We start from the raw sequence: 27,024 nt of genomic DNA on the forward strand, positions 1-27,024 counted from the left end.
AAATCCCCACCCCATCAGGTTTTTTCTGGACAAAAATGAAAACTTTGTCTTTAATTACCTACAATGACATAACATAAAAATGTCACTGAGTTCTAATTATTTCTGAGAATGGACTGGAACAGAAATTACAGACTAGCAGCCCTACAGATGTCTCCAAATGTGGCCTGCATATGCTTTGTTTGGCCCACACACTATTAGGAAAAAAAAAATTAAATCCTAGTCAACCCTCTTTGACAAAGTGAAAGATCTGGAAAACCAGATCTGCATTCCCACAAGGCAACTCTCTCTGGTGTTGGGCAACTGCCTTACTCTTCCAACATATTAGTGAATTTAAAAGGAAAAACATATATTAAAATCATCTTCAAGATGAAAAGGCAATTGCCTTTAAATAAATAAAGATTTTATTTATTTATTTAAGAGAGATCACAAGTAGGCAGAGAGGCAGGCAGAGAAAGAGGGGGAAGCAGGCTCCCCGCTGAGCGGAGAGCCCGATGTGGGGCTCGATCCCAGGACCCTGAGATCATGACCTAAGCCAAAGGCAGAGGCTTAACCCACTGAGCCACCCGGGCGCCCCTAAAATTTAACATCTAGACTCAACTTTTAAAAAACTGTCTAAAAACAGGAGGAGCTAAATAAACGTATCTCAGTACGACATCTGACTTATGAAAACAGGAAAGTGAATGCTATTATAGCCAAGAAAAAGTCCACTTTCCCTGCCATGAATTTATTGTGTTCTAGTGATACACGCCAATGAAATTAGGTAAGATATGGAAATATGCAGTATAAACTATAAGAAAAAGGTAAAATCATTATTTACAAATGATACAATTATATGCCTTAAAAAACCTGAAACTAAGAAATAGGCCCACATTTTAATACTCGGAAATCAACATCTTTCCTAGCCAACAAAATCCAAAAGAAAATTTTAAATTACTACTAAAATATGAAAAAAATACAAAGAAAAGATCCGAATAAATGGAAATACACACTCCATTCTTTGGTACAAAGATGAAAAGTTATGGACATCAATTTTCACTGGTTAAATCACATATACAAATACCAATAGGAATTTTTTAAAAACTAGAGTTCTGGAACTTTGGAAGACAATTCTAAAGTACACATGAAAAAGTAAGCATTTGAAAATCATCAAAACTATACTTTGAAAACAGCGTAACTGGGGACAACGAGGCATGCTAGCTACGAGGGCACACTACAGAGGTACCAGAGCGCGTGCATACAGACAGATCCATGCCCAGAACACAGCGCAGACAAGACGCGCACAGGGCTGCGGGTGTAAACAACGGCATGGTGTCATGGTGTGTGGACAGCAGGTGTCTGCCTGGGAACAAAAAATAAAACGGAGTCAAAGATTTAGTTTAAAATACGAAGGTAGGAAAGTGCTGGATAAAAGAGGTTATTTCCCATGACGTCAGCATCAAACTCTATTATACAAGTCCAAAATCCATGACAAATTTGGCTATGGAAAAACAAAACATTTCTCCCTTTTAACTCAAAAAGACAAATAAGAAGAGAATGTATGCTCTCAAAATCCTGTCGTCTCTAATACGTTACAGCAAATCAAAGTCTGGAGTCGGCCGGCTAACAGAAAACGCAGGGGACTGTTAACGTGAAAAGCTGCTCAACCTTTGACTCCTCACAGGAGAAATGAAATTAAAACCACAGTAAGAAACCATTCTGAACCTACAAATGCAGAGAAAGGACCTCCAGATTTGGATAACAACCTGTTCAAAAGGCTACGAGCAAACAGGTACCCTCTCCCTGCCCTACTGTCGTCCGGAGAACAGACAGACACAGTTGCACGGAAGGAAAAGCAGCAATATCGACCACAATTTTTCAAATACGCACAGACTTCTTTGCCTTTGTTATCAGGCACGCGAGTGACACAAACAATGAAGTCCGAGTGAGTCCCGCGGGCTGGATCAGTTTTATCGCCGTCCTGCTGGTGACTGTCCCGTGAGCACAGGTCAGTGCGGCACACTCAAGTTCGTAGAGTCGAAGATTTGTATCAGTTTATTATCACTTGTATTAGCAAAGCCTGCAAACAACCTAAATAATTTCTTATCCATGAAAAGGAACAATCCCTAGACATTTAGTAAAATAAGGTATCACGTGGAAAAAAAAGTAAACTGCCAAAAAGATATCCATACAGAGTATGCCCGCACCCTGTTAAAACGCAATGTAATACACAATATAATTGCCCTTGCCCGTTTAACAAACACAGACAGCCCCATGGCCACCCAGGCCCTGGAGAGGGGCACGCGGAGGACAAGGACGAACAGGGGTCATTCACCGTACAGTTTTAGATCTTTTGAATTATGTGACATGAGCCAGTCTTAGCCATTGAGAACAGTAATTTTAAGGTGTCTGTCTTCCTTCAGGCAGTCGGTTACCACGAGTCAGGAGCTATCCTACACGGCTTCTCCCACTCGGTTCTCTCCCACTTATCCGGTCATTGCTCCATTTCAAAGACGACAAAGCCGACATTCTATTTTGTTAAAGTATTTTTTTTAAGTCCTCTCTATACCCAAAGTGGGGCTCGAACTCATCATCCCAAGGTCAAGAGTCGCAGGTTTTACTTCCTGAGCCCACCAAGTGCCCCCAAAGCTGACATTGTCAAGGTCAGCTGACTTGCCCAAGGTCAGGTGCCAGTCAGTGGAAAAGTCAAGGCACCTATGGAAATCTCCAGTTTTCACAGAAACCCTGTCCTCCAGCCCCACTCCAAGGAGAGCACTCACTGTGCACCCGTGCCACTGCGGGCCTGCTCTTGCCCCTGCAGGGACCGAGGACACAGAGCTCCATCTGTGTGGGGGCAGGACCTGCGCTCGTGGACGGGGCCAAGACCGTGCAGATTTGTCCCAGGGGTAGACACACGCGAGAACGCCTGACTTCAAGGGGCGCCTGCCTGGCTGGGCGGGAAGAGCACGCGCTGCCTCTTCTCAGGGCTGGGTCCGAGCGCCGCTTCAGGTGAAGAGATTACGTAAAAATCAATCAATAAATAAATCTTAGCCCAAAAAGTCTGCACTGGAAAGACAGCAGGACCTAGACGGAAATACTTTTACCAGGCAAAGAAGCAAAAGCCAGGTATGACGCTGCAGGAACTTCAAGTTCACGGTGGCCAGAGTGTGAGACGGCAGGTGGGGACCAGCACGAGTTGGAGCTGGAGACAGACGGGGTAAGACGCCGGAGAAACTTTGTGCCACGAGAGCTGTGCCACCGGAGGAGAACGAAGATACTGACCACAATTCCTCAAATACGCAGATTTTGTTTTCCTCTGTTATCAAGCACATGAGTGATAGAAATAATGACATTCAAGGAGGACCCGTGGGCGTGTCCTCCTCACTCTTTAGTCAACTCCACACAAGGGCAGCTCCTGGGGACGCAGCCAGTTCCATCTTCGGCATCCGCTGTGGCCATGGTGGAAAACAAGGATGACAAGGGGACAGGACCCCACCTTGCTGGTGGGAGGCAGGACTGAGTGACAGGAAGACGCCTGCTGAGTGGTCATTGGGACCAGAGGGCACCCCCTGTACTCAGAGGACCCAGAGTTCAGCAGTGGGGATGGACGGACGGGCTCTCCTGGGGCCGCATCCACGTGCTGGCTCGGACCCCAGACACAGGGGCCTGGCTGCTCTCCAGCAACTACAGATTTCCCAGGAGCCGCAGGTGCATATGGAGGCTCCCGCCCTGGGACAGACGACAGGCCCAGAACATCGCTCTGCTTTCAAGCAGCGAAACACCAAGTTAAATGCCCGTCCTCAGACCAAACTGTTGTTTAGTAGCAGCCACTGGGGAGACGCGCGCATCCTGTGGGTTGGGTGCAGATGCCGGAGCTCCAGAGCCCGCCTGCGAATGCAGTAAAGCAGCCACGTCTCCCTCACTCTTGTCACCGAGTACTCCATGATGTGGCCGAGTCCTCAGCGGCTGGGTCCCGACGCAGCACATGCAGGGTAGGCCACGGGATGCTCGAAGCAGCTCGCCGTGGAACCCCGCGCACTGGTGACGTCGAGCCACCGTGTCTTACAAATGCGTCAGGGCGCGCTCAGCAGTGACATGTCAGCGCCCTCGAGTGGGTGGGCAAAGGTCCCTCACGCGGCCAGCGACGGACTTCGTGGGCCACCGGCCAGCAGACTGGCCCAGGAAGAGCCGTATGGCCACGCCCTCGGCACGGCTCACGAACAAGGAGACTGTGGACAAAATGAGCCTCGTGGACAGTTGCTCCCACAGTCACCTGGCCTCTCAGCACCGACCGGGGGCTGCCACTGACCCCCTGGCTAGACTCTCGGCCGGAACCGGGAGGGGTTGGCGGCCGGGCCAGGCCGGACTCCATGAGGCGCAGGGAGACAGGGCTGGTACCGGGCCGAGGCTCCGACTCATGACGGCGACGGCATCTCCTCCAACCCAATCAGGTTTCCTAGGGTCCCTTCACATCCGGAAGCTGCCCACGGCGCTCGAGGTGGCAGACGGTGACACAGAGGCTGCGGCGCCAGATGCAACGCAGAACTCAGAGCCTGGAAACAAGGGTGGAGATGAAGCCACGTCTGGAGGCGACAGCCGGCGCCAGTGCCGGGCATGGCCGGCCTCCCCAGCGCCCGCGCGGTCTGCGGCTGCGCCGAAAGCGGGGCCGGGGGCCGAAGTCAGGCGGCGTCAACCTCTCTTCCGGGGCTCCTCCGGCGGCCAGAGCTCTCCCAGCACCGCCGCGCTCCCCTCTCCCACGGCGCTTCCCCAGCCCGCGCTCTGCGCTCAGGACGGGCGTTCGGTTGGGGCGGTTAGTGCGCTCGGCAGAGACCGAGCTCTTCGAAACCGTGGCTAGATACGGAGGCTTCCGCTGTGGGACCCGGCACATCCGTACGAGCCGACGGCCGTGCTGGCTCACTGGCGTCTGGGGCTTCTGGTGCAAAAGTACAAGCAGAACCGCCTACCTGCTTCCTAGACTCGTCGAACCTCCCGACACACAGAGGAACCTTCTCCCTGAGGATACTGTGAGTGGAATACGGGATTCACCGGAGCGCTGAGCACCGGAGAACGGGGACCGGTCCCCACGAAGCAGCTGCGACCGCTCCCGTGCTTGGGAGGGAGCCGGAATGCCGCCGCTGCAGGGGCTCCCGCAGCAGACAGCAACCAGGCCTTCGGGGCGCCATCGCCTGACTGCGGCTCACGGAGAAGCTTCAGCTTCCTCAGAAGACCCGAGCTGGCCGAGAGGAAGAAGGCCGGCGTCTCCAGCAGGCGGAAGGCAGGCTCTGGACGTGCCGCGGGGGCCCGCAGAGCTTCCCACAGCAGAATGAGAACAACGCGCCGGTTCCGAAGGTTACCTGGCCTGCTCGTGGACACCCGTGTCGGTTCTCGCTGTCCTTTCCGAAGGGACCCTCAGACGGGGGCTCCCACCTCCCTGCGTCCCGTAATCACTTGCCCAGGGAAGACGCTCTCTTGGCCGCAAACACTCTGAGCACTCGCTCCAAGACCGACGCGGAAGACTTCCAGGAGCTCACGCCTTCCATCCATGCACAGATTACGGGCAAAGTAAGACACAGGACTCCTTGTTCACACCACGCTCGGTCACGCCTCTGCTTCGTGCGATTCTGGAGCGCGGCTCTGGGAAGCAGCAGCCCGTCTGAGGCTTCGGGAGGGGTCGCTCCGCCTTCCCGCAGCGGTGGGATGCGCCCGTCGGAGCAAGCAAGGTGCACGTACCAAGAAACGGTCCGATATCCAGACCCCGCCGCGCAGAGAACACGCTCTCTCACCCTCTGGAAGCTGGTACAGCTCCCGTGCGGCGAAGAGGGACCAGTAGGGCCCGCTGATTTTGTTCCACGTGGCTCCCAGCAGCTGCAGAACGTGCCTCTGACCGGACAGACGCACGCCGGGCGGGCTCCACCCACGGCTGCAGCCAGCCTGGAAGGAAGCCCGACGTGTTGGGTCTTCAACAAGAACACCTACCCTCCCAGGGAGCTGCAGAAATTACTCAGAAGTTCTGGAAGCACTCCAGAAGCCTGACGCTGAAGTTCTTAAAAATGACTCAAAGGTGTCCCTCCAGAGAGCAAAGCCATCCCAGCTGCTCTCCCCGTGCCCGCCAGGGAGCCCAGTTAATGACTGATAAACAAGGAATTTTTCTGTGCCATTCACACCCAGCTTTTCAACACTGCTTTGAGCTTCCTGCAGGATACGCATGATGACTTTTCTGTAAAACAGGTGTGTTTCTCCCGAAATACAGCAAGTGACAGCAAGAGAAATCGCTTACACGCCAACTCAAATCGTTACACAGAACAATGCTGTGCAAGTGTGAGCAGAGTACGGTAACCAAAACTAATGTTTTCTAGATAGTATTTCACATTTTAACACCTGTGAAATTCTAGAAAAGAAAACGGTTTTATAATTTAACTAATTTAAAAGTAAGTACTGAAATTATTCATTTTTCAATAAAAAAGTGTATTTTATTAAGTAAAATTGAAAAAAAGAATATTGGCCAAGCAAATTTAAAAATGTGTCTTAAAGAAAAAAAAAAAGGGAAAAAGAGAAGGAGAGGGAAGGGGAAGAGAGAAAAGCCAGAGCAACATGGAGGCTGGGAATGAAGACACGGCGTGCTCGCCATTAATCCATCAATCACTGTGATTTACCCCCTCAGAGGTTAAAAGAGAAAAACATATGATCATAGCAAAAGAAAAGGCACTTGATAATATTCAACATGAGGAAGAAAACAAAAAGCCTAAGCAAACCAGCAAGGAAGGCAGCCTCCCAAATCCGAGAGCTTCTGTGAAAAGCCAAGAGTAACGTGTTTCCACCGTGAAACTTTAGAACCGTCCCCAGAGTCGGGACGGCAGCGGACCACTCTCCACAGCACAGGCAGAGGTCCACACCAATGTGCCAAGAAGAGGAAAAATGTCATTATTCATAAACAATCTAGTATCTACGTGGAAAAGCCAACGTAATCTCCAAACGGCTACAATTAACAACAGAAATTCATTGGTTGCTAGATTCATGATCAGTCTACGGAGCCAATTATCTTCCTATATACCTACAGCAAACAAAACCTGCAACATACAAGGAGCTTACAGACAAAATGATAAGATAAAAGAATAAGTCTGAGAAGACTTGCAAGAGCTTTACGTAACAAGAGACACCAGCAGGAAGAGAAATATGTTCATGGACATAAAAACGCTGTATTTTATAGAAACCAACTTCGTCCAACCAAGACCAAGATAATCTGAAAGAGAATGAAAAATAAAGACCCACCTTGCTGATTTCAAGAGCTATTGTAAATAACAGAGACAGCGTATGGGTATCCGCACAGACAGACGAGTGGGCACAATTACAAACCCAGAGCTTAGCCACACATGGAGACAAAAACCAGATCTCCACAAACCTGGTTTCACGTATCAAAGACACAGACTTTCCACAACGTGCTGCCAGACGACTAGTTAGCACCCAGGGATAAATAAGATTCCAATCCCACCTCTTATGCATAAAAATAAAGTCCAAATAAACTAATGAACTGAATGTAAAGCTAAGGTTCTAACACTTCTGTTAGAACATATGGGGGAATTCGGGGGCACCTGGGGGGCTGTCGCTTAAGCAACTCAGCTCGGGTCTTGATCTCAGGATTGTGAGTTCAAGTTCCGTCACTTACTTAAAAAAACAAACGGGAGAATTCAAAGTGGGTAAAGGAAAACCTTCCTACACGAACACAGAACACACGAACTATAAAGAAAAGACTGAAGGAGGAGGACACAAGGCAGCCAGGGCACAGCACAATCATGAGATGATGATTCTGAGTCATCGAGAAAAGGCTAAGTTAACGAAGGTCTAAGAAGGTAAAATCCTCCTGACCTTTAGAAAGATTGTCACACAAAACACTCAGAGCATCAAGACAACCGCACGGAAGCAAAAATCTCTATTCACCTACTCATCAAAGACATCTTAACGAGTGAAGAGAGAAGCTACTTCCGGAAAAGGTATTTGAAATACACAAATCGACAACGAAAATCCAGACCGTATACAGAAGTTCAACCCATCAGTCAAGAAAAGCCAGGATCTCCGTGGAGACAGTCCGGGACCCCCCAGGACCCTCCCAAAGGCTCAGACGGGTGACAGGAGCACCTCGGTCGTGCTCTCGGGCCCTGCGTGGTGGAGTTCTGTGTGTGTGACTACAACCAAATACACCCTTATCGTTCCATTTGCAGAAAATGTTAGCGATGTATCAACCGTATTGAATACTAGGAGTGTGTAAAACAATTGTTAATACAGAAAAACACACAAAATGAAACCGTCACAATGGCCCTCGGAGCGGAAGGCTCTCCACCGCGCGTCTCTCACGGAACACTCCTGTGCGTCCCTCCGTTTCCGGGAGCACTGGGCTCTCCCCCTTCCAGCTCAGCAGAGCTCTTACCCTCTCACTGTGGCCCGCGGATGTCTCCTACCTCGAAACTCAGGGCACATCTTCCACTAATAATAGGCCTCTGTGGCCGCTCACTGCTGTCTCTGCTGCGCCTGGCCCGCGTGCGGACCACCAGCACCTCGGAGCTGGCCGTCTTCCTCGCACTTCATACCCGCACTGCGTTATATTTAGTACGAATGGGGACTCAGCTTCAGGCCACATTACCATTAAAAAAAATTAAAGGTCTTAAGTAAAAATTATATGTATATTTAATTATAAATGACAAATAATTCAAAACAAAACCTAAAGAAAATCTCATAAGCTCTGAATATTTTACAATGAAAGAATTATACACAAATGAGATAAACCATGGAATTTTCAAACTTAATCCAACTACACTCACATGAATGAGTCCTCTTAAAGTTTTCTATACTGTATTATACAAAAGCATAATACAAAGTAACAAGTAATTTAGCTGAACTATGAATACAGAAACTCTTTATTCATAACACACATCCTCCAAAGAGGAAGAAAGCAGGACTGAAAAGAAAGTATCAGTCTCTTGAATTATTCAAAGTAGACCTAAAAATCCCAGAGTGTTCATGCATGTTAGTTTTAGAAAAAGTACAATGTTTGCTAAGGTTCTTACCAAGAATGACTTTATACTTAATTCTTTGGCAGTGATTAAGGTCATGACTGACCAGAGCCCCAGAAACATCGAGGTCACCTGCAGCAGAGTAAGAAAGCAGGAGCAGGGCAGGTACAGAGACCTGGAGCCAACACTCGAGGCGCAGTGAGCACCGCTTCCAAGGGCACTGACCGGAAGGGCCACGGGCCGCAGCGGGCCACGAGGATGCCGGCCTCTCATGGCAGAACGGGAGTCACGTTCGGGCTACATTTTCCCCGTCACAGTCTGGTCTAAGAAGGTAAAATCTCTGTGGTCTGAAGAAAGATTTCCACAGAGAACAGCTATACCATTGTCATCCTTAAAGGAGGAAGTCACCAGCTTTCCGAAACACCTTTCTCTGTGACTTCAAAGAGCCAATATTTCACACAATAAATTTCAAACTTTGTTTAGTTTTAAAGATGATCTATGTGTCCTAAGTTATATGGAAAATATAAAAGCATTTGTTAAATTTTGAATGCATACGGAAAATACCTCTTGAAATAAGAAACCAAAGTCTACTAAAAACCCTCCCTTTCACTGAACTACGTCAGCCGAGTGGTGACGGCGCCAGCGGCACGGGGCGCACAAGCGGGGACACACAATCAAGGGGAATCAGAAGCCGCTTCGAAGAGGCTGTGCTCATGGTCTCCTCGGGGTACCCGATAGCCCTCGGCCCCCCTCGCACCGCGAGTTCCAGAAACAGTCCCTACATAAATGTGTCCAGCTCCCTGAGAAGTTTTCATCATTAGAAATCTCTTTCTATAGAAACGCGGCCCCAGGAACCGTCTCGTGAGGGATCACAGACAGAAAATGCTGACTCTGAACTCGTCCTGGAGACCGCAGCAGGTCTGGAATCCAGCCGAGCTGCATAAACGAGCTCAGTAGCGCGTGGTGTGTTTCACGGACTCAGTCGGCTCCACAACGAACGGCCGTGACCTCTGCACACTCTGCAGGCAGAGCGCGCCCCAGGCAAACCCCGCGTACGTGGACGGTAACCCCACTCTGAAGCCCACACCGAACACTCAGGATGGAGCGCGCCATCCTCCACCCGGGGGCCCCTGCTGCTCGGGATTCCGCCTCCCGCCGGGAGAAGCCTGAGCCGCCCACAGCCTGGTCGGAGCGCCTTCGAGGGTTCGAGCCCAGTGACTAGGGCCGCAGCCACGCACCCCCCAGGCTGGAAGTTCCCACGTACTTACTGGGCGCACGTGAGGCAGGTATTCAAAACCATGGCGAGATAAGCTCTCGGCCAGGAGGCTTCAGAGAGTGGACAGACACATGTGGGAGGGGTGCCCTTCCCCTCCCTTCCTCTCCGGACACCGGGAACAACCAGAGGATAAACCGCTTCAATCCCATGCCCCCGTGCTTCCCCTGGGACGGGGGGCAGATCGAGGGGACAAGGGGAGCAGAACTGCCATGGTCTGTGGTAGAGACAAGGGTCTCACAGACACGTCAGCGCTGCAAGGAGACGCGCTCAGGAGTGTCCGCGGCGATGACAGCGTTGGTCGTGCCATGCCTCGCAGCACAACGGCACTCGCTCCCCGAGACCTGGGGGAAGCAGAACGGTCAGAGTCGCTGAGAAAACACTTCCAGAGGACACTGTTGCCCAAAAGCCAGAAACCGATCGCATTCGGGGAAGATGTAGTGAGGCCCGGCCCCGTGTGAGAGCCACACGCGTCAGCCCACAGGGGAGCCAGAGACGAAGAGACTATATCCAGGCAGACAGCGGTCCAGGCGGGGGCCTGCGGGGCAGAAACACTGCGAGTGCTGCGAGCGCTGAGAGGAGAAAGGGCAAGCCCGAGTGTCCTCTAAGGGTGCCCTCAGTGGCCACCAGAGCTCTCCGAGACAGCGGGAGGAAGGGGAGGAAGAACACACTCCCGGCACAGAAAGCCTGTGGGAAGGATGGCCCTGGACGTGCATGCCTGTCCAGACAGCGCGGGATCCGGGCCACACCGTGACGTCAGCTTGCACCCCGAAGTCCAGGGCAGGCCTGGCCGTGCACCCGGGCCAGGTTACCGAGAGCTCACAGACACCGCGGAGCCAGAGGGGAGTGTTGAGGGGAAACGGCCGAGGGTCTGACCCAGGAGCCATGCTTACAAGTCAGGAGATGGCAGTGCGGTGGCAAAGCAGGGGACAAAAGTGGCCAGAACGCAGCTGCGGGAAGGAGCGGCCAAGACGACCCAGGAATAAGCCTGGGGAACTGTCAGGAAGAGACGCCGCTCACAGGGGAAAAAGGCAGCCCAAAGTTTGCAACTGCTGAGGTTTTCAACTATCAAACAAATGTCGATACTATCAGAACAGTCAACAAACGTATCGCCTTCGAAAGAAAAAATAAGCAACAAACCCGCCCCCCCCCCAAATGTCTAATCCTTAAAGCACATCCACATTACCAGGTAGAAACGGTGATTTCTTCTTTATGATTTTTTTTTCTTTTTTATCCAACTTCTCTGGGCTTTCTTGCTCTTTTTCCTGCTCTGCATCTGTGGGGTGGGTCTGCTCACTCGGAGGGTGAGGAGCGTCCAGACTTGGCACCTGCGTGGAGGGCGTCCTGGCGTGGCTGGTGTCGTGAGCGTGCGCGGCAGCTGGAATTGAAGACAGCCCACTGTTTTCTAAGGCTTGCTGAGACAGAACAAAACTAACAGGTTAGCGGTGGGAGGCCCAGCGCAGCCTGCCAAAATCAACTACAAAGACGCAACAAGGCTCTGCCCAGGGTTCTAACTCCGCCCCACTAGCCACACCACTCGGCCCTGCCAACTGCCACGTACAAGCTACACTTTTCGACTCTCTGAAGCCGAAATGTCCCTTCTGGAAACGGACAGCTCACGTCCACCCAAAACACAGTATGGTAACGAAAAGGGATCGGAATTAATTAACTTGACATTTAGAAATCTGACCTTAGACCCCTTTGGTTATCTCTAAACCAAACTGTGTTAAATTACAGTGGCCTCAACCACCCTTACGACCTCGGCTGCCAGGCACCCCAAGACTCCTTACACCAACTTGTTACCCCAAAGGCACAGGGAGGCGACAGGTTAGTTTTTACAACTGATCACTAAACGGGGGAGAAGGCAGGCCGGCTCTGTTTGCAAATCAAAGAGCGGAGGCTAAAGCTGGACCAGCGGAGCAACTCTGAGAAGCGTGCCCTGCCCCGTCTCCTTCTCCTCCTCTCCCACGTGGATGCGGCCCGTTCGCATGCTGCTGAGAGAGGTGGACCGACTCGCTCCAACACTGACAGGAGATACACGCAAGTCTGAAAAGCCTGTTCTTTTCAACTAAATCAGCTGGAGAGAAAATTAAGTTTTAAACTGTTTTTTAAATTTATAGATTAACTGTTCAGAATTCTGCACTGTCCATGAGCATATTTTGTTCGAAAAGAACGTTTTCAACTGGGACGTGCATTTAAGGACGACTCCTTTGCTTGGACAGGCCCTGCCTATTCGTCTTCCAGGAACGATACCCAGGCTCGGGCACGGACAGAGAGCGGGAAGGTGCGCCTCACCTGCAGGATGTCCTGGTTGATGCCCACGGTGATGCTGAGCTGCTGGCCGGGCTGCGGGGGCTGGCTGGACTCCGCTGGCCCCGGCTCTGAGAGCTCCAGCAGCTGCTGGATGACGTCGGTCACGGCCTGGGAGTTCTGCTGGCTCGATGCAGACGTCACGTGGACTTCCGTCTGCTGGAGAGGTAACGTCTGAAACAGCGTGGCCTGAAACGCAGCGACATGGTCATTGAAAATGGAAGAAGTACATTCATTTGAACTTCAATTTAAAAGAACAAAAACAGAAAGGAAGGAACAGGCTCATCTTCCTTACAACCATTAAAATCTAACAATATCCCAAACACAGATTTTAAATAAAACGCCTCACTGACTTTTACACAAAGCACAACATGGGTTCCTAAAGGAAGGTATCGAACGAACTGTCCCACTGCACGTCTCAAGGCTTCCTGAGTGTCAGGAGAGACGACCAGTCCAGCGTGGGGGTGCGAGCTCACAGGCCTCACCTTCCCTCCTGTCCAGTAAAACACAGAAACAAAAGGGTCCCCAAATAAGAGAGAAACCACTGTGGCCAACATAATTCAGGAAACTTGGAAAAAAGGGGCCCCGGTAGCATAAGTGCTCGGGAAAGCCACAGCCAAGAGCATCCAAGGAGAGAAGCGCTCTGACCGCCCAGACTCTCCGGGTCTGAAGTGCCACTCGGAAAGATGGTGCAAGTCAGAGCCAGCACCGTGTGACGCACGCAGGTGGACACAGGACCCACCCCCCGGGGCGGATCTACGGCACGGGGGCTGCTCCGGAGTAAGGTGAGGAGCCACGTGAAGCTGCCACTGTCGTGAGAAAGGAGAACACAAGTCGCAAACGCGAACGTGTGCTTGAGACTAAACACGAGTTTCCGCACCGGCGGGAGGCAGGTGCCGACGACACCAGACACCCACCTGCCAGCCGGCTCTCGGGCGCGGGCTAACGCGGCGCCCGCTCTCCGCGCCGGGATGCGGGCCTCCCCACCAGCTGCGAGGGGCTGAGAGCGAACAGACAAGGCCGCACTCGAGACTCCCACCAGAGCCTGAACGCAAGCGTGGCGGTGTGTGTCGCACAATTTACACAGAGTAGTTTCCCAAAAGGGCACGGCCTCAGGAAAACATTCCTACTGTCCCCTCAGACGTGGGAAAATATTATTTTTTTAAGAAATGTTATTTTGAAAGGATAACTGATTCTTAAGTCATCCCACAGGGATAACGATGATCCAACAGGAATCATCAACAGCACCGCAGGCAGCACAGTCTCCTAAATTCATCATTGCATTTTGGGTGATTTTCACTGGCTCGATGACAGTCCATGCATCAGGACCAGCTGATACGATTCTGAAGTTTAAAAAGATCAATTCTCCTTTGCTCATTAAAAAAACAAGTAAATCCCTTACTTCCTCCTTTCACCCTAAAGAAGATGCTCACAGCACGTCTGTGGTGCTACATATTCTAAGGAATATTCCCCCTGAAAGGTCACGACCAAGATGACCCATCCGGCGGCAGGGGCCCCGCACGGCGCTGGCCAGACGCACCGTTAGCACGTGAGCTGTCTCCGCGGGGCCCGCAGGGTTCTGCACCCCGCCCACGTGCATCTTGCTGATGTGGGTGTTCAAGCTCCCGAGGCTTTTAAACACACAACTGCACTCGGTACAGTTATACGTGGGGCCATTCTTGACCTTAAAGGACAAAAGAGAAAAAAACCATGTTTTACAATTAACCTTTAGATAAAAATACTTAAATTAGAGCCAATCCTCAGTTACCGTCCATGATAAGCAGCAGAAACAACGTAACCATGTAACATTACTTCTTCTTTCAAACCGGACGCCTCCAACATCATGACCCAAGTCCTCACCCGCCTTGCCAGTGTGAAATCAATGGAAATTTCAGTCTTCTATAAATTAGAACAGGTTCGGAAGTAAGAAGACACAGCTTCCAGTTGTTGTAATTTGGTGACGATAAGATGCCCGAGTCAGGTTCCCAGTTTCTCAGCGGTGCGCCCTGCGTGACCCAGTGTGAGCAGCCGTCTAAGTCTCTGCGCTACGAGCCGTGCCGGGCCACGCGCCGTGTGAGCACTCATCGCGGTTCCAGTACTCCGCACCGGCAACCACGTTGTACAACTATGGTGAAGCCGACACGGGACCCTAGAGAGGACGGAAATGAAGCGGCGCCTCCGGGCATCCAGAAAATATCTGAATGACTCTGCCGTGATTCCAGCCAGCGCTGGCTGTTCTTGTAACAAAGCCGGCCGGCTGGACAACGGACTGGACTTCTCCAAACATGGATGTTCTGTTCCTTTTCCAGCACCTTGTCAAGAACCAAATTTAAGGCTTCAGGTTCATCACAGGACTGGACAACATTTACAAACCAGTCCTTAGAGGTCATTGTTGGAACATGGCCACCTGTCCCACCACAGGTCCCAGGGGCTCTCAAGCTGGGAGCCGGGTGAGCGCCCACCCTCTTGGAGAGGTGTCCTGGCCTCAGGAGCACGGGTGGGCATCTCACAGGGCAACTCAGGGGGCCCAGGGAGGTCTCTCTGGGTGCCGCCCAAGTAAATGGCCATCCCGAAGCCATCATCTGTGCACAGAGGCAGCTCCCCCAGAGTAACGGGCAGAGGCCACATCTATTCTCCTGAGCTCGAAAGGAAGCCACGCTCCACGTTCTCACTGCCTCCCCATGGGTCTGGCTCTTAGAACATAAAACGAAAAGTAACCCACTGCGTACGGAAAGCTGAATACGTTTACAAACTGCATGAAGGGTGCGGGGCTTCTTTTATTTCAGTGATGCTGAGAGCATCAAGGGAAAAATAAAAAGACATACATTTACTTTTAAGAATATGAGTCTTCATTCTGCAAAACAGTGACATAAAATGAAACGATCCGTGATAAAAGTGTTTGTGTCGCTTCCACGTCAACGTATACCCTACAATTAGACTATAAATAAAACACCAAATCAGGAAAGAACAAAAGTTAACCTGCCTAAGAGAAATACTTGCAGACGTTCTAGAAATCAGTACATTCTGCAGACAACAAGGGACAGCAAACGTCGGTGTCACCGCGGGAGCTGGTGCCGAGGGAAGTACGCAGAGCAGCGCTCTGGCTGATAAAAGACGTCTATGAGGCCATCGGTGAGTTTAGCGATAGTAACAGGAAGAGGAAACATACTCTTTTTCCCTCAATTTATTTCTGGTCTCAGTTTCTCAGACCTGACAGTGTCTGCGTTCCACGTCTGCTAAAGGGATGAGGTGTTACCGGACCGATGGCTGGTAACTGACAAGGGCAGCGTGATCATTTCTAAACCTTTGTCAAAGCCGTAGCAGCATCCGTAAGACCACGAGAAGGTAACATTCTATAGCTCTCCCCCTGGTAAGCCGGAGAAGGTGTCTAGAGAGAGATACGTGTCTGCTTCTTGTTTGACACAAAGTCTGCTCTGCACAAACCGTAAATCTGCATTTCAAAACCCCGGGCTCCCGCATGCACCCCGGAGCCGTCTACCGCACCCGGGAGCACCACAGACCCGAGAGCGACGTTTACCTCAGAGTGGACTCTCTGCACGTGGGACTGGAGATTCCCTTTTTGAGAAAAGGCAGCAGGACAGAAGGCACAGGCGTGGGGTTTTTCACCTGTATGCTTGACCATGTGCGTCTGCAGGGCCCCCTTCTGGTTAAAAGCCTTCCCACACTCACTACATTTAAACGGCCTTTCACCTGGAGAGGGAGAAACACGCTCAAAATATAATTCCACATGTCTGAATACCTGATGGATTAAAGGGGAAATACATTGCCCCCAAACCCAAGACCCCAAACCCACCTGTGCGGACAGAGCTCGCCCATGCTGCGGACCCCCGCATGCGACCGCCCGCTCCAAGGTCACCAAGCAAAGGACAGAAGCGGCAGCCCGACCTCCCAGGTCTAGCCGGCTCGGAGGCACATGTTCTCTCCTCTAAGCCGTGGCGTAAATGGCCCCAAAGTGAACGTATTTCATACCTGTGTGTATCCTAATATGCCGAGTTAACTGACTGGGCTTTTGAAACGTCTTTCCACAGTGTGGGCATGAGTATGTGAAGCCACTCCTGTCGATGTTCCGATTATAAGACCTTGTACTCGATACCCTGGTATGACACGGGAGGAAAACATTCATGAAGTCGTCTCCTCTGTGTTACAAGCTCAAAATTAAAATGCAGTCAGCACGTGTGGCTGACCGGCGGTGAGAACACGGGCTAGGAGACATCCGCCCCACAGGAGTGTGCGTCTCCGCAGACACAGAAACTCAGACGTGCAGTCACTCTGTGTTCGGTACCATAAAACTCATGTTCCCCCAACTAAGGGGAGAGAAACTTTGTTTTCTTGCAGGGGAGAGGTGAGACCGTCCCTTCTGGACACAGCTCTACCTGCGGTCCTCAGATGTAAGACGTGTGTGCGTGCGTCCCCACCTGCCGTGTCTCGCGTCCTCCTCCGGCCTCCCTGCTCTCACCACCCCCCGCAGGCCGACGATCTCAAAGTCCTCCCTCTGGCAACCCTGACACAAGCCCTACGCATTCCCCCGCTCCGCCTGACGGCTCTGCACTCCGCTCCCTGGGGGCTACGAGCTCGTGGGAACCAAACAGGGCTCTGTTCCTCCCCAACCTGCTGCTCTCCCAGAGCGGAAAACAGCAGCTCCCAGTTGGGCAAGCTTAAACCTCAGGAGTCGCCCAGATTCTCTCTCTCTCTCACCCCTGGCTTCAAGTCCATCTTCAAAAGCTTCTGATTCCACTCAAAACACCACCGGAGACGCTCAGGCCTCGCCCGCTCTCTAATCGTCAGACCACCACTGCCGGCTGTGACGGTACACCAGCCTCCCTGCCCCACCGCCACCCCCAGCAGCCACGCCACAGGGGAAGCTGGGACAGGCTTCCCACTAGCCTTGGGATCAGCCCTCATTCCCAGGATGGCCTCCTGAGGCCCTCAGCCCCGGGGCCCTGCCTTCTTCACACCGGTGCCAGCAAGCTCCCCTCTGCAGCGGGCTCCCCAGCGCCAGCCTCCTTTCTGCTTTCAAATGCAGAGAAAACTCACTGCAGAGGGGTTGTGCCAATGGCTCTGCCTCTGCTGCAGTCCCCTTCCTCCCTCCGGGCCCTCCTCCCTTCGGACACCCCCCTCAGCACGGCCTGCCTAACACAGCCCGCTCACCAGCCTGCCCGCCCTCCTGGCACTGCCCCGGGGCAATCCACTTCTGCGTCCCTCTCCGCACGAGCACTCCCTGAAACCTTTCCACTGACTTCTCTCTCTGAGAAACCAGCATGATGTGAGGACGAGGCTGTGTGCCTGGCCCATCCCTCCAGCTCAGAAGGGCCGGAAGCCAGCGGGGCCGGCTGCATGCTGACCACCTAGACGCCATTCATCATCTCTCCAAAACCCTCAGACACACACCCAACCCGCTGTGCTCAAACTCCACCCAGGTAGGAACCCAGTGTGCGGGAGCACTCGCAGCACGTCTGGGCCCCGCTAGCCGAGGGCGGGCAAAGTGGGGCAGGGGGAGGCAGGCTGGGCCCACAGGGGGCACGGTCCACGCTGCTAACAAGCGCCTTGCAGGGTAAACGAATCCTACAGAGTCTTCCCGGGTCTGTGCGCGTCATTAGCTGGCGTGGAAGCCGCCGCCGTGCTTGTGGCTGCCGTTCAGGGGCGCACGGCGCACAGGCTCGTCCACAGGCGACAGCGGACACAGCCGTCCACTCAAGGGTGCACCCGGGCCAGAAGGCACTTCGCCTTCTGTTTCATTAAGAAAATGAAGTTTTGATAAAAATATATAATCAGGAATAAACCAAATATGAAACTCAGGAAGACACATTAAGTTCTACTAGAAATAAGTGCACGTATGTATTTAAACATGGTCACGCTTGTTCAAATCATGAGATCGAAAACAAGGCAATTAGGGTCTAAATCCTGAAGCTTGAAACCTCCGAGCTGTAAAACCGTGGGAAAGCGACTCAGTCCTGTACCTAGAGCTTCTCACCCACAAAGTGGGGACACAAAGTCCCCTGGTCTGACAGCGCTGCCTGCAGAGACCCCGTTTTCCTCACACACATTCGTGGACACACTAAGCGCAGCGTCGGGGACGCAGAGCTTCTAAACAGGGAGTGGAGACACACCAGTTTGTTAAACGGGCTGCCCCGGCCCCGTGGACCTGCTTCTCACAGCTCATGACTTACCTGGGGAAACGTTCGGCCAGCACCTCGGCCTACAGCCTTCAACACTGTGCTAGAGAGTCCTACTGCTAGAGAGTTCTGCTCCGGTAGCCTGACGCTTTGCAAGCCTGAGCTTCCTCCGCGCCCCAGGCCTGCGCGTCCGAACAGCTGTCCCGACACCACGCGGGACCGGCCGCCGCTGAGCTGCTACTGCTTTTTTTTTTTAAATGTGTGGCATATGGCAACTCTATCCTATCTTTTTTTTTAAAGGTTATTTGTTTATTATTTGACAGAGAGAGAAAGATCACAAGCAGGCAGAGAGAGAGGGGGAAGCAGGCTCCCCGCTGAGCAAAGAGCCCGATGCGGAGCTCGATCCCAGGACCCTGGGACCATGACCTGAGCCGAAGGCAGAGGCTCAACCCAGTGAGCCCCCCAGGCGCCCCTGCGCTGCTCTTTCTGGAGCACACGGCGTACTGAAGCCACCGCAGGCCAGCGCACCCGCCGTTAACACGGCAAGCCCCGGCAGAGGCTCGCACCTGATCTTGTAGTGCGTCTTCGCGTGCTCCTTCAGCTGGGAGGGCGTCTCGAAGTCCTTCCCGCAGGCCTTGCAGGCGTGCGGCCGGCCGCCGGCCAGCTCCTGCCGGTGCTCCTCCATGTGCGTGGCCAGCTGGCTCTGCAGGGCGAACTCATCCCCGCACTCGGAGCAGATGAGACTCTGCAAAAGACAAGCCCAGCCCTGAGCGGAGGGAACACCTCGAAACGGCAGCGTCCTCGAAGGACGGGTGCGCAAGCGGCTGGTACCCCGATCACGCTCTCCTCTGGAACACGCGCTGTTCTCACTCCCCAAGAACGCGTCATCGTGTCCAAATACGCTTCTGGGAAAACCGTCCTGACCAGAAGAGAGCGCGGCCCAGGGAAGCAGGCGGCGGCGAGAGCGGGGCCGCTGTGGGGCCCGGACGGAACGTGCGAGAAGCAGAGGGACGTCGCCGCAGAAGGGTCGGGACAGAGCTCAGAGTAGGACGAGAGTCTGCAGACAACCATGACATAAAACCCCAGCCGATAAACCTCTGAACGGAAACACTATCACGGCCACCACCTGTTTCACGGGCGCCTCCCAGGGAGGCCCGGGCCCCCGCCCGGACACGGTCTGCCCCGCGCTGGACACCGGTGTGGTCTGAACGCACCACGGAAAAAGCACAGAACACACACGGGACCGCAAGGACTTATTGCAAAAAGCAAAGAACGTAAAACAGCTCAATTTTAATATGTGAGTAATATTTTAGATAGTTTCAAAATAAATATATTAAACTAAAATTCATTTCATCTTTTTTTTTTAACTTTTTTAATATGGCTACTATAGATTTTCAATGACTCCTCTGTCCGTTAGGTAACAGCTGTCCGTGTGTCCTGGAGTTGGGCCGGTTCAGGACGAGCTGCGCCTCCGAGTGCTCACCATGGGGAAGTCACAGCACCCGCCCCCACAGGGCACCAGAAAGTCCCACAGCGCAGCGCATGGAAGACACTCAACGGAGAGAGGGCCTGGACGGGGGCCCCGCGGGAGGAGCCGCTGCGGAGGACGGCGCTGCAGGGGCTGACTCAGATTCTGCCGTACGGGCTTTTAAACCATCCCCAACAGACTGTCCAAACACGGAGGAAAAATGAGTGTAACCAGTCAGTGAGCAGACACTGTCATTTCCAAATAACCGCAACAAAACAGATAAAATAAATTCTATGTTAATATATTTTATTTGGAAAAAATATCCAAAATATTATTCACATATTTGAAGTTATTGAGCTTTTCTTCCATCAGGCTTTCTTCCAATCCCTGCACATTACAGCCCTGTAAACACTAGTAAACCCCATTAAAATGAGTAATTCATCAATAATGAGAGGCATCCTTGGCAAAAAAAGACAAGCTAAAGGGAATATTCTGAGCAACCCAATGATTTCAACGCAAATAACTTTGCTAGTATTATTATAGAATAATTTAAGGAAATAATGAGCTACTAAATTGTCAGCATCTTGTTGATAACAAAGAAAATTCTTTTTGAAACTGTCAAAAAGAAAAAAATACCTAACAAAATTTGCTGCCTCTCTTTAAAAAAAAAAAAAAAAGAAAGAAAGAAAAACTCCTAAATTTGTATGGCAAAATATTCGTCCTTGCTCAGGACTGCCCTGGGTGTCCCTTCTTATGATTGTAAAATACAACTTGGTTCCCCGACCTGTGTCCTGTCCTCCCCTTACTATTTTATTGCTCTGGCCCTGGTGCATCCTTTTTACTTACTTTTTTACCATATGATCAGATTAGAGTATTGCAGGAGCTGTCCACACTTGTCCCTTCCCAGAGCACAGCTTACTCACTTGGCAAAAGCAAGGGCAAGGCCCCCGGGGACACAAAGAAACCAGCTCGTGGTGGAGAGTGGAGAATGTCATCTCTGTCTCTGCTTCACGCCCAGAGAGCCCCAGGAGCCAGGACGTGATTCCATCCGCTCCAGCAGCTGGCCACACTTGAGGGAGCCGAGCAAGGAGTCCCACACCTTGCTTCCCCACCGACAGCTAAGGGACATGCCCCTGTCCCGTGTTCTCCATACTCAGAGCGGACGTCTCTCCTCGAGGCGACACATAGTAACTGCTTTCTCCCCTAGAACAGACCCGTGGGATAATTTCCATCACGGACGAGTGACAAGCAGAACTCGTCAAGGGAATACGTGGCATTCTGGTCAGCCCCCATCTTGCTGAAGGTCTCATTTCTACAGGTCAGAGTTTAAAATACAATAGATACTAACGGCTGCGAGCCTGCCCCCACCTTAACACCTGTCTTTCTGGCTCCCCGCCGGGGGCCACCGCGTGACCTTCCCGGCGGCCGCATCTCTGAGACCCTCAGGTACACAGTCCGCACTTAGCAGCGAACGTCCCCTCCAGGCCCTGGGCTTCCTCAGGAGCCTCTGAGTTCCCCATTCCACGGCCAAGCGCTCAACTGAGTTAAGCTCAGTACACTTTTTCACTGTAATTTCCATTTGGTTCTTCTCGCTTCGGTTTCATTCTTTTGTTTGTTTCAAAACAATTCACAAAGCAATTTTATGATGACTGCTTTAAAATCTTTGCCAACTAATTCCAACATCGGGGTCCCTTCAGTGTGGAAGTCTGCCATCTTTTCTCGATGCCGTTGGAACTACCGTGGTTCTCAGTCTGCTAAGTATCTTCAGCCAGACCCTGAGCACTTGGAGTGCTACTTTGGGAGCCTCCAGACCAGATGGCAGTCCCTCCGCCCAGATGCGGCCGGGGACCTCGTCATGGGGAGGCTCACTGCAGGTCCCGCGGCCCCGGTGCGGAAAGCACGGGGTGGACCCATCCGGCTGGCCTGCGCCCTGTGGTTAACTCTCCCTGCCGTCAGGTGCCGTGAGGCTCAGCTCCCCGCCGGGGCTTGTAGGGTCCGAGCGCTGCCTGCTTCCGGGCACCCCGTGAGAGGTCGGCTTCCGGCCTTGCTCTGCTGACACCATCAGGTGGGGGAGCCCGGGTCCCACCTCCTTCTGCCCAGAGACGGATGCAAGATGAGCTCGGCACTTACCCCCGCGGGCATGGGATCAGAGGGCCACCCGTTTCTGAAGACGGGGGCAGGAGGGGATGGAGGGTCCCTCGCAGCCCTGCTGAGCAGCTTTCCAGCTGGTACGTGCCTGGAGGAGGGCATCGTCAAAAAGATTTTCTGTTGCAAACCACTCTTTGGCCAGTTTTGGCTAAGGGGAAGCAGCTTTCCTGGAAGCATTTTTACGTCTTTGCCTGTCGGCAGAAGGCTACAGGCTTCTCCAGCAACAGGTGTGCGGGAGGGAAAGAAAAAACCCCAATTAACTGATGGCCGTACCGCTCCTGGGCCGGCTTTCTTCCCGTCCCCCCAGCCCTCTATCAGTGGGTTATGTTCTCACTCGTGGCGAAGTGGGGCGGGGCGGGGGGGCCTCCGTGTCGGCTGGACTCTTACAGGTCAGTTCTGCATGTGACCGGAGGTCAGGACTTCTTCCTGTATTACTCATACCATATTCAGACCAAGTCGCTGAGAAATAAATACATGCCAACAGAGAAATGTAGCCAAAGCCGTATTGTTTTAACATATGTGGGAAAGACTGATAATCGTATTCCGATATCTACTTTTTTCTTACCCGGGAACACATTTCCTCACGGAGCACACAGCTCTCTGGCTCAAAACACTACCGCCCACCATTCCATGGAGGACTGTGCACTCCCCTGTGCGGACTGGGCCTTGCAGGAGAAGCGTGGCCTCTCCCTCCTCCTTTTCATTGAGCCACAGGACAAAGGGGTGATTCAGAGAGAGAGGAGGGCAGGTGGGGTCCCGGGCAGCCTTGGAGGGCACAGTGGCCCTACCAGCAAAGAACTATACAAGGCCACACAGGAGACAGAGGCAACCTCTGAACCTGGGCCCTAACATGACCCTGTCAGAAAAGAGTACTGTATTTCTCACACCAGGCCCATGTATTTTCACATCTGAAACAGCAAAGCCTTTTTGCTTCTGCCCCTGGAAAACCCCCGTCAGGAACTCCTGCCTGGCATGGGCTGATGAGATCAGGGGACTGAGTATCTCTCCCCAGCCTCCAGAAGCTTCACCAGGCAGCAGATGCCGTGGCCCAGACAGGGCATCCACGCTCCTCCCACCACCTGCTGCGGACCCCGGCCGCGCTGAAGCCCTCTGTTCGCCACTTGCTCTCCCCGGATCGCTCAGGCTCTGAGAGATCGGAGTCTCTCAGACGCAAAGAGAAGAAAGAGAAGACCGGAGAGCAATAGTGATAGAAACGTGAAGTCTAGATCTCCGGAAATACTGCTCCTCAAAGATCTTTTTAGGAAAAAAAAGAGTCAGGATGGAACGTTGATGTCCTCGCACCCGTGACAGGGAAAGGCAAAGACAGCGGGGGTGTCAGCGATGACACTGAGGGTCAGATGAAACTAGATGACGTCGTTGCACAGCTTCAAACCACAGAAACTGGACACCAGCCAAGGACCGTCATCCGAGGGAAGGACGGTGAGCTCCGGCTGAGGAACAACATGGGAAGACGGACGAAGCGTGTGGCAGAGAAACTCCAACGGAGGGAAGATTCCAGAACAAACGTCCAGGAAACTAAGAACTGCTGGAAATGAGAGCCCTGCTCTTCCCTGCCCCGCCACGAGCACGGTCACGGCGGGGTGACTGAGGGCTCTGCAGTGAGTCAGTGAGCCGCGGGGTGCCGCGAGGGAACAGCCACCACACCCCCCGGGAGGCCCTGTGAGAGCAGCCCCACACCCGCACCCCGGGTTCACCTCGTGTTCCCAGCGCAGACCCCACAGCCCCACTGTCCTGACGCCTTCCTCACGCCATCGCACGGGCTGCACGCGTGCGAGCTGGCGGCCCGCGTCCCCCGCTCCGATCAGGTTCTCCCAGCTCCAGCGCCCGCCGCCTCCACCCAGCGTCTCCACCGCCCAGCGACAGCAGAGGCCTCAGCAGGACAGACACACAGCGGAGCCGGGGCGCCGGCCCCCTCAGGGGAGATGCGAGCCTGAGAACCTCTGCGAAGGTGGGTTTGGGGGTCACCGTGGGGAAGGCAGGGCGCAGCGACCATCCGCGTGCACTGGGGCATCCCGGGCGTAAAGGCTGTGCGGGCCGGATCCGCGTAGGGCAGCTTCTCACCGGGCTGCTAAGTGAGTCAGACAAGGACCTGTTGGGCTGCGGGGCTCGGAGCTCTGAACAGGAACAAAAACCACCCTCAGGCGGGGCGGGAGCAGGAAAGCTCCAGACCCTGCGCGGACCCGCCACGGCCCAGCGGGAGCCCCTCTGGCCTCTGAGCACCACCACCCACTGCAGCAAGGTCCTTTCTGGGGTCTGCGAGGGCTCTGTGATCAGGAGCGTTTGAAGGTCACGGAGCCCGGGAGGGTGCGCGGCAGGGACGGCAGGGGTGGTGTCTGGCGAAGTCTGTAACTCAATCCAGGTAAAGGATTCACTGTTCCCGAGTAGTCACTGCACACACTTTTCAAGAGCGAAATTTCTCAAAACAAGAAGGGGGATGCGCCATCACTACATACGGCGATGACTTATAATGAGCAGCAGCTGTTTTATTTTAGAACCCCCCCCCCCCGCCACACGCTGGCGAAAACAAAAATTCTTATTACTACTTGTAGACAGGGCCGCACAGCTGAAAGCGCAAAGAGAATCTGGCAGGACGGCAGGTGACAAATCTAACATAAAAACACTCCTCTCCTGTAGACAAATGACAAACACCCAACAGAAAGGCCCCTGCAATGGCATTAATAAAAAATCCTAGAACCGTTTAGAACTTAAATAACATACTGAATCCATATGAACAAAACAGTACCAAGATTTTTTTTGTTTTTTGGGGGTTTTTTGGTGGCAGCAAAGCAAGGTTTATCGACCGACAGTAAAGTGATACAAGCTCCCGAGGAGGGAAGGGACCTGCGAGCATCGCCACGGGAGCTTCTAAATCTGGGGTTCAATCTGATTAACCTCCCTGTGCCCGTCATCCAGTCGGGTGTTTGCCGTCTACCTATCACGTGGGAAAGGGGGGACAGCTATGGAGGTGTTTGGACCATGAAGATTCAGTATTGTAAACAAACGCATCTTCCCCTGTAACAATCTAAGAATTTAATTCAAAGTGAAAATACCAACTGATTTTTAAAAGAGGCAAAATTCTAATGTTCATATTAATAATAAACCAGAAAAGAAAATCAGGAAGCACGCGAACATTTGCTTATCATGACAGAGAGACAGAGCAAAGACACGCGGAAACACGAGGTGGTGGTGGTGCCCGGGAGCCCTGGGAGGAGCGGGCAGAGGGTACAGGAGGCCGCGGTTCTTCTGATGCTCCTTGTTCCTGCCACTTTGACTTGTAAGAGTAAGTTACTCTCCAGATATTGAAACTGACCCCCCCTCACCGCCCTCAACTCCTACTCTGCCTTGGACTGTCTTTGTGGTCACACCAACTGGACCTATGTCAAGGGCAGTTAGTGCACTTGGGAAGGGATGGGCCTCAAACATGACACAGGCTGAACCCACGAGCCCCGGACGTCCTTCAGATCCCACACGACGTTCAGTGGGTTGACTGACAGGGGCTGAGCCAGGCTACTGCAAAACTGTTTCAGAGGCAACGACAGGACAGAGCAAAGACGTGACCGAGTGGGCCAGTACTGGAGCCCGGGGCCCCGTGGCGGAGGACGGGAGGGAGGCTTGTGGGAGTCCTGGAAGGGGAGAATGGAGGTGGAAGGATTGGTGTGAACCCCCGGGTCGTACAATGCATGTGTGTGCTGTGCCCCATGTGCACCTGCGCTGTGAGATGTGGTGGGATTTTAGGAAATCATTTCAGATTTGGGAAGTACGTCTAAGCAAGTGCAAGAACCAGATTCTGAAGATGGACAGACAGCTCGCTGTAGCCTGTTTGTACAGACACGAGGCTGAAAACCACCTAGGAGTCTGCCGGGGCAACCTGCTGGTCACGGTGTGTGTGTCCACACGGAATGCCACGTGCTGATGAGAAGAACGAGACACCCCTGCCCTCCCGTGCACGGAAGTGTCCCAAGAGTAGAGGCACAGTCCGCACAAGACAAAAGGCACAGAATGGATGGCCCGTGTTAACAGGGCTGCAGAGGAGATCTGCGTGCCCCCAGGATGCCTGGGAAAGCACACAGAAGCTACTTCCAGAAGAACAGGAAATCACGCTTGGCTCCCTCGGCTACTCACGGCTCCCACTACGCGCACGCAGAACTTAGTCCAGAGGACTTTAATACACCATTTAATGTAGGTGTTCTCTGCTTTTCAAAAAAACCAAAAAAGCGATGAGTGAGACGAGGCATAGCTGCACTCGGCGGGGGAGGTGCAGAGCAACTCAGGCTTTCTAGAACGTCATGTGGCATTCTACAAAGAAGGTGAAAAAGTAGTATTAATCCAGTAAATCCAACTACAGGAATCTATCCTAATGAAATAATTAAAGATACATAAGAAGATGCACTATGTAGAGTATTTAGAAAGTATAAATAAATGTTAAATAACAGAAGAAATGAATCATATCATTGTGCTATATCCGGACACAAGAGACTAAGAAAGTAGCTTAAAATACTGACATGGGGAAGCCTTCATCCTACAGCCGATGAAAATGGGGGAGACACATCTGCAAATATATTAGGGAAAAAGGGCAGGTTAAAAGCAGCAGCATAAACGTTTTTGAACTAAAAAACTATTCTTCAGGGACGCCTGGGTGGCTCAGTCGTTCAGCATCTGCCTCAGCTCAGGTCGTGATCCTGGGGTCCT

The 27,024-nt window shown here is 52.6% G+C and overlaps 1 protein-coding gene across 4 annotated transcripts in view; it reads right to left on the bottom strand.

The window, feature by feature from the left end:
- The window catches only part of ZNF236 (zinc finger protein 236), a 103,290-nt gene that overhangs the window by 60,371 nt on the left and 15,895 nt on the right, over window positions 1-27,024 (bottom strand). For all 4 annotated transcript variants that reach the window (XM_032872208.1, XM_032872205.1, XM_032872207.1 and 1 more), the window contains exons 4-9: window positions 19,265-19,443; window positions 16,555-16,679; window positions 16,103-16,275; window positions 14,105-14,248; window positions 12,550-12,753; window positions 11,441-11,669 (exon numbers count right to left, since the gene is read on the bottom strand). In XM_032872208.1, the coding sequence (XP_032728099.1) occupies window positions 11,441-11,669; window positions 12,550-12,753; window positions 14,105-14,248; window positions 16,103-16,275; window positions 16,555-16,679; window positions 19,265-19,443 (1,054 nt within the window). The remainder of the gene's footprint in view (window positions 1-11,440; window positions 11,670-12,549; window positions 12,754-14,104; window positions 14,249-16,102; window positions 16,276-16,554; window positions 16,680-19,264; window positions 19,444-27,024) is intronic.

Source organism: Lontra canadensis, unplaced genomic scaffold (assembly GCF_010015895.1).
Source record: "Lontra canadensis isolate GAN:19392208 unplaced genomic scaffold, GSC_riverotter_1.0 scaffold44, whole genome shotgun sequence".
In the NCBI taxonomy this organism is placed as follows: Eukaryota; Metazoa; Chordata; class Mammalia; order Carnivora; family Mustelidae; genus Lontra; species Lontra canadensis.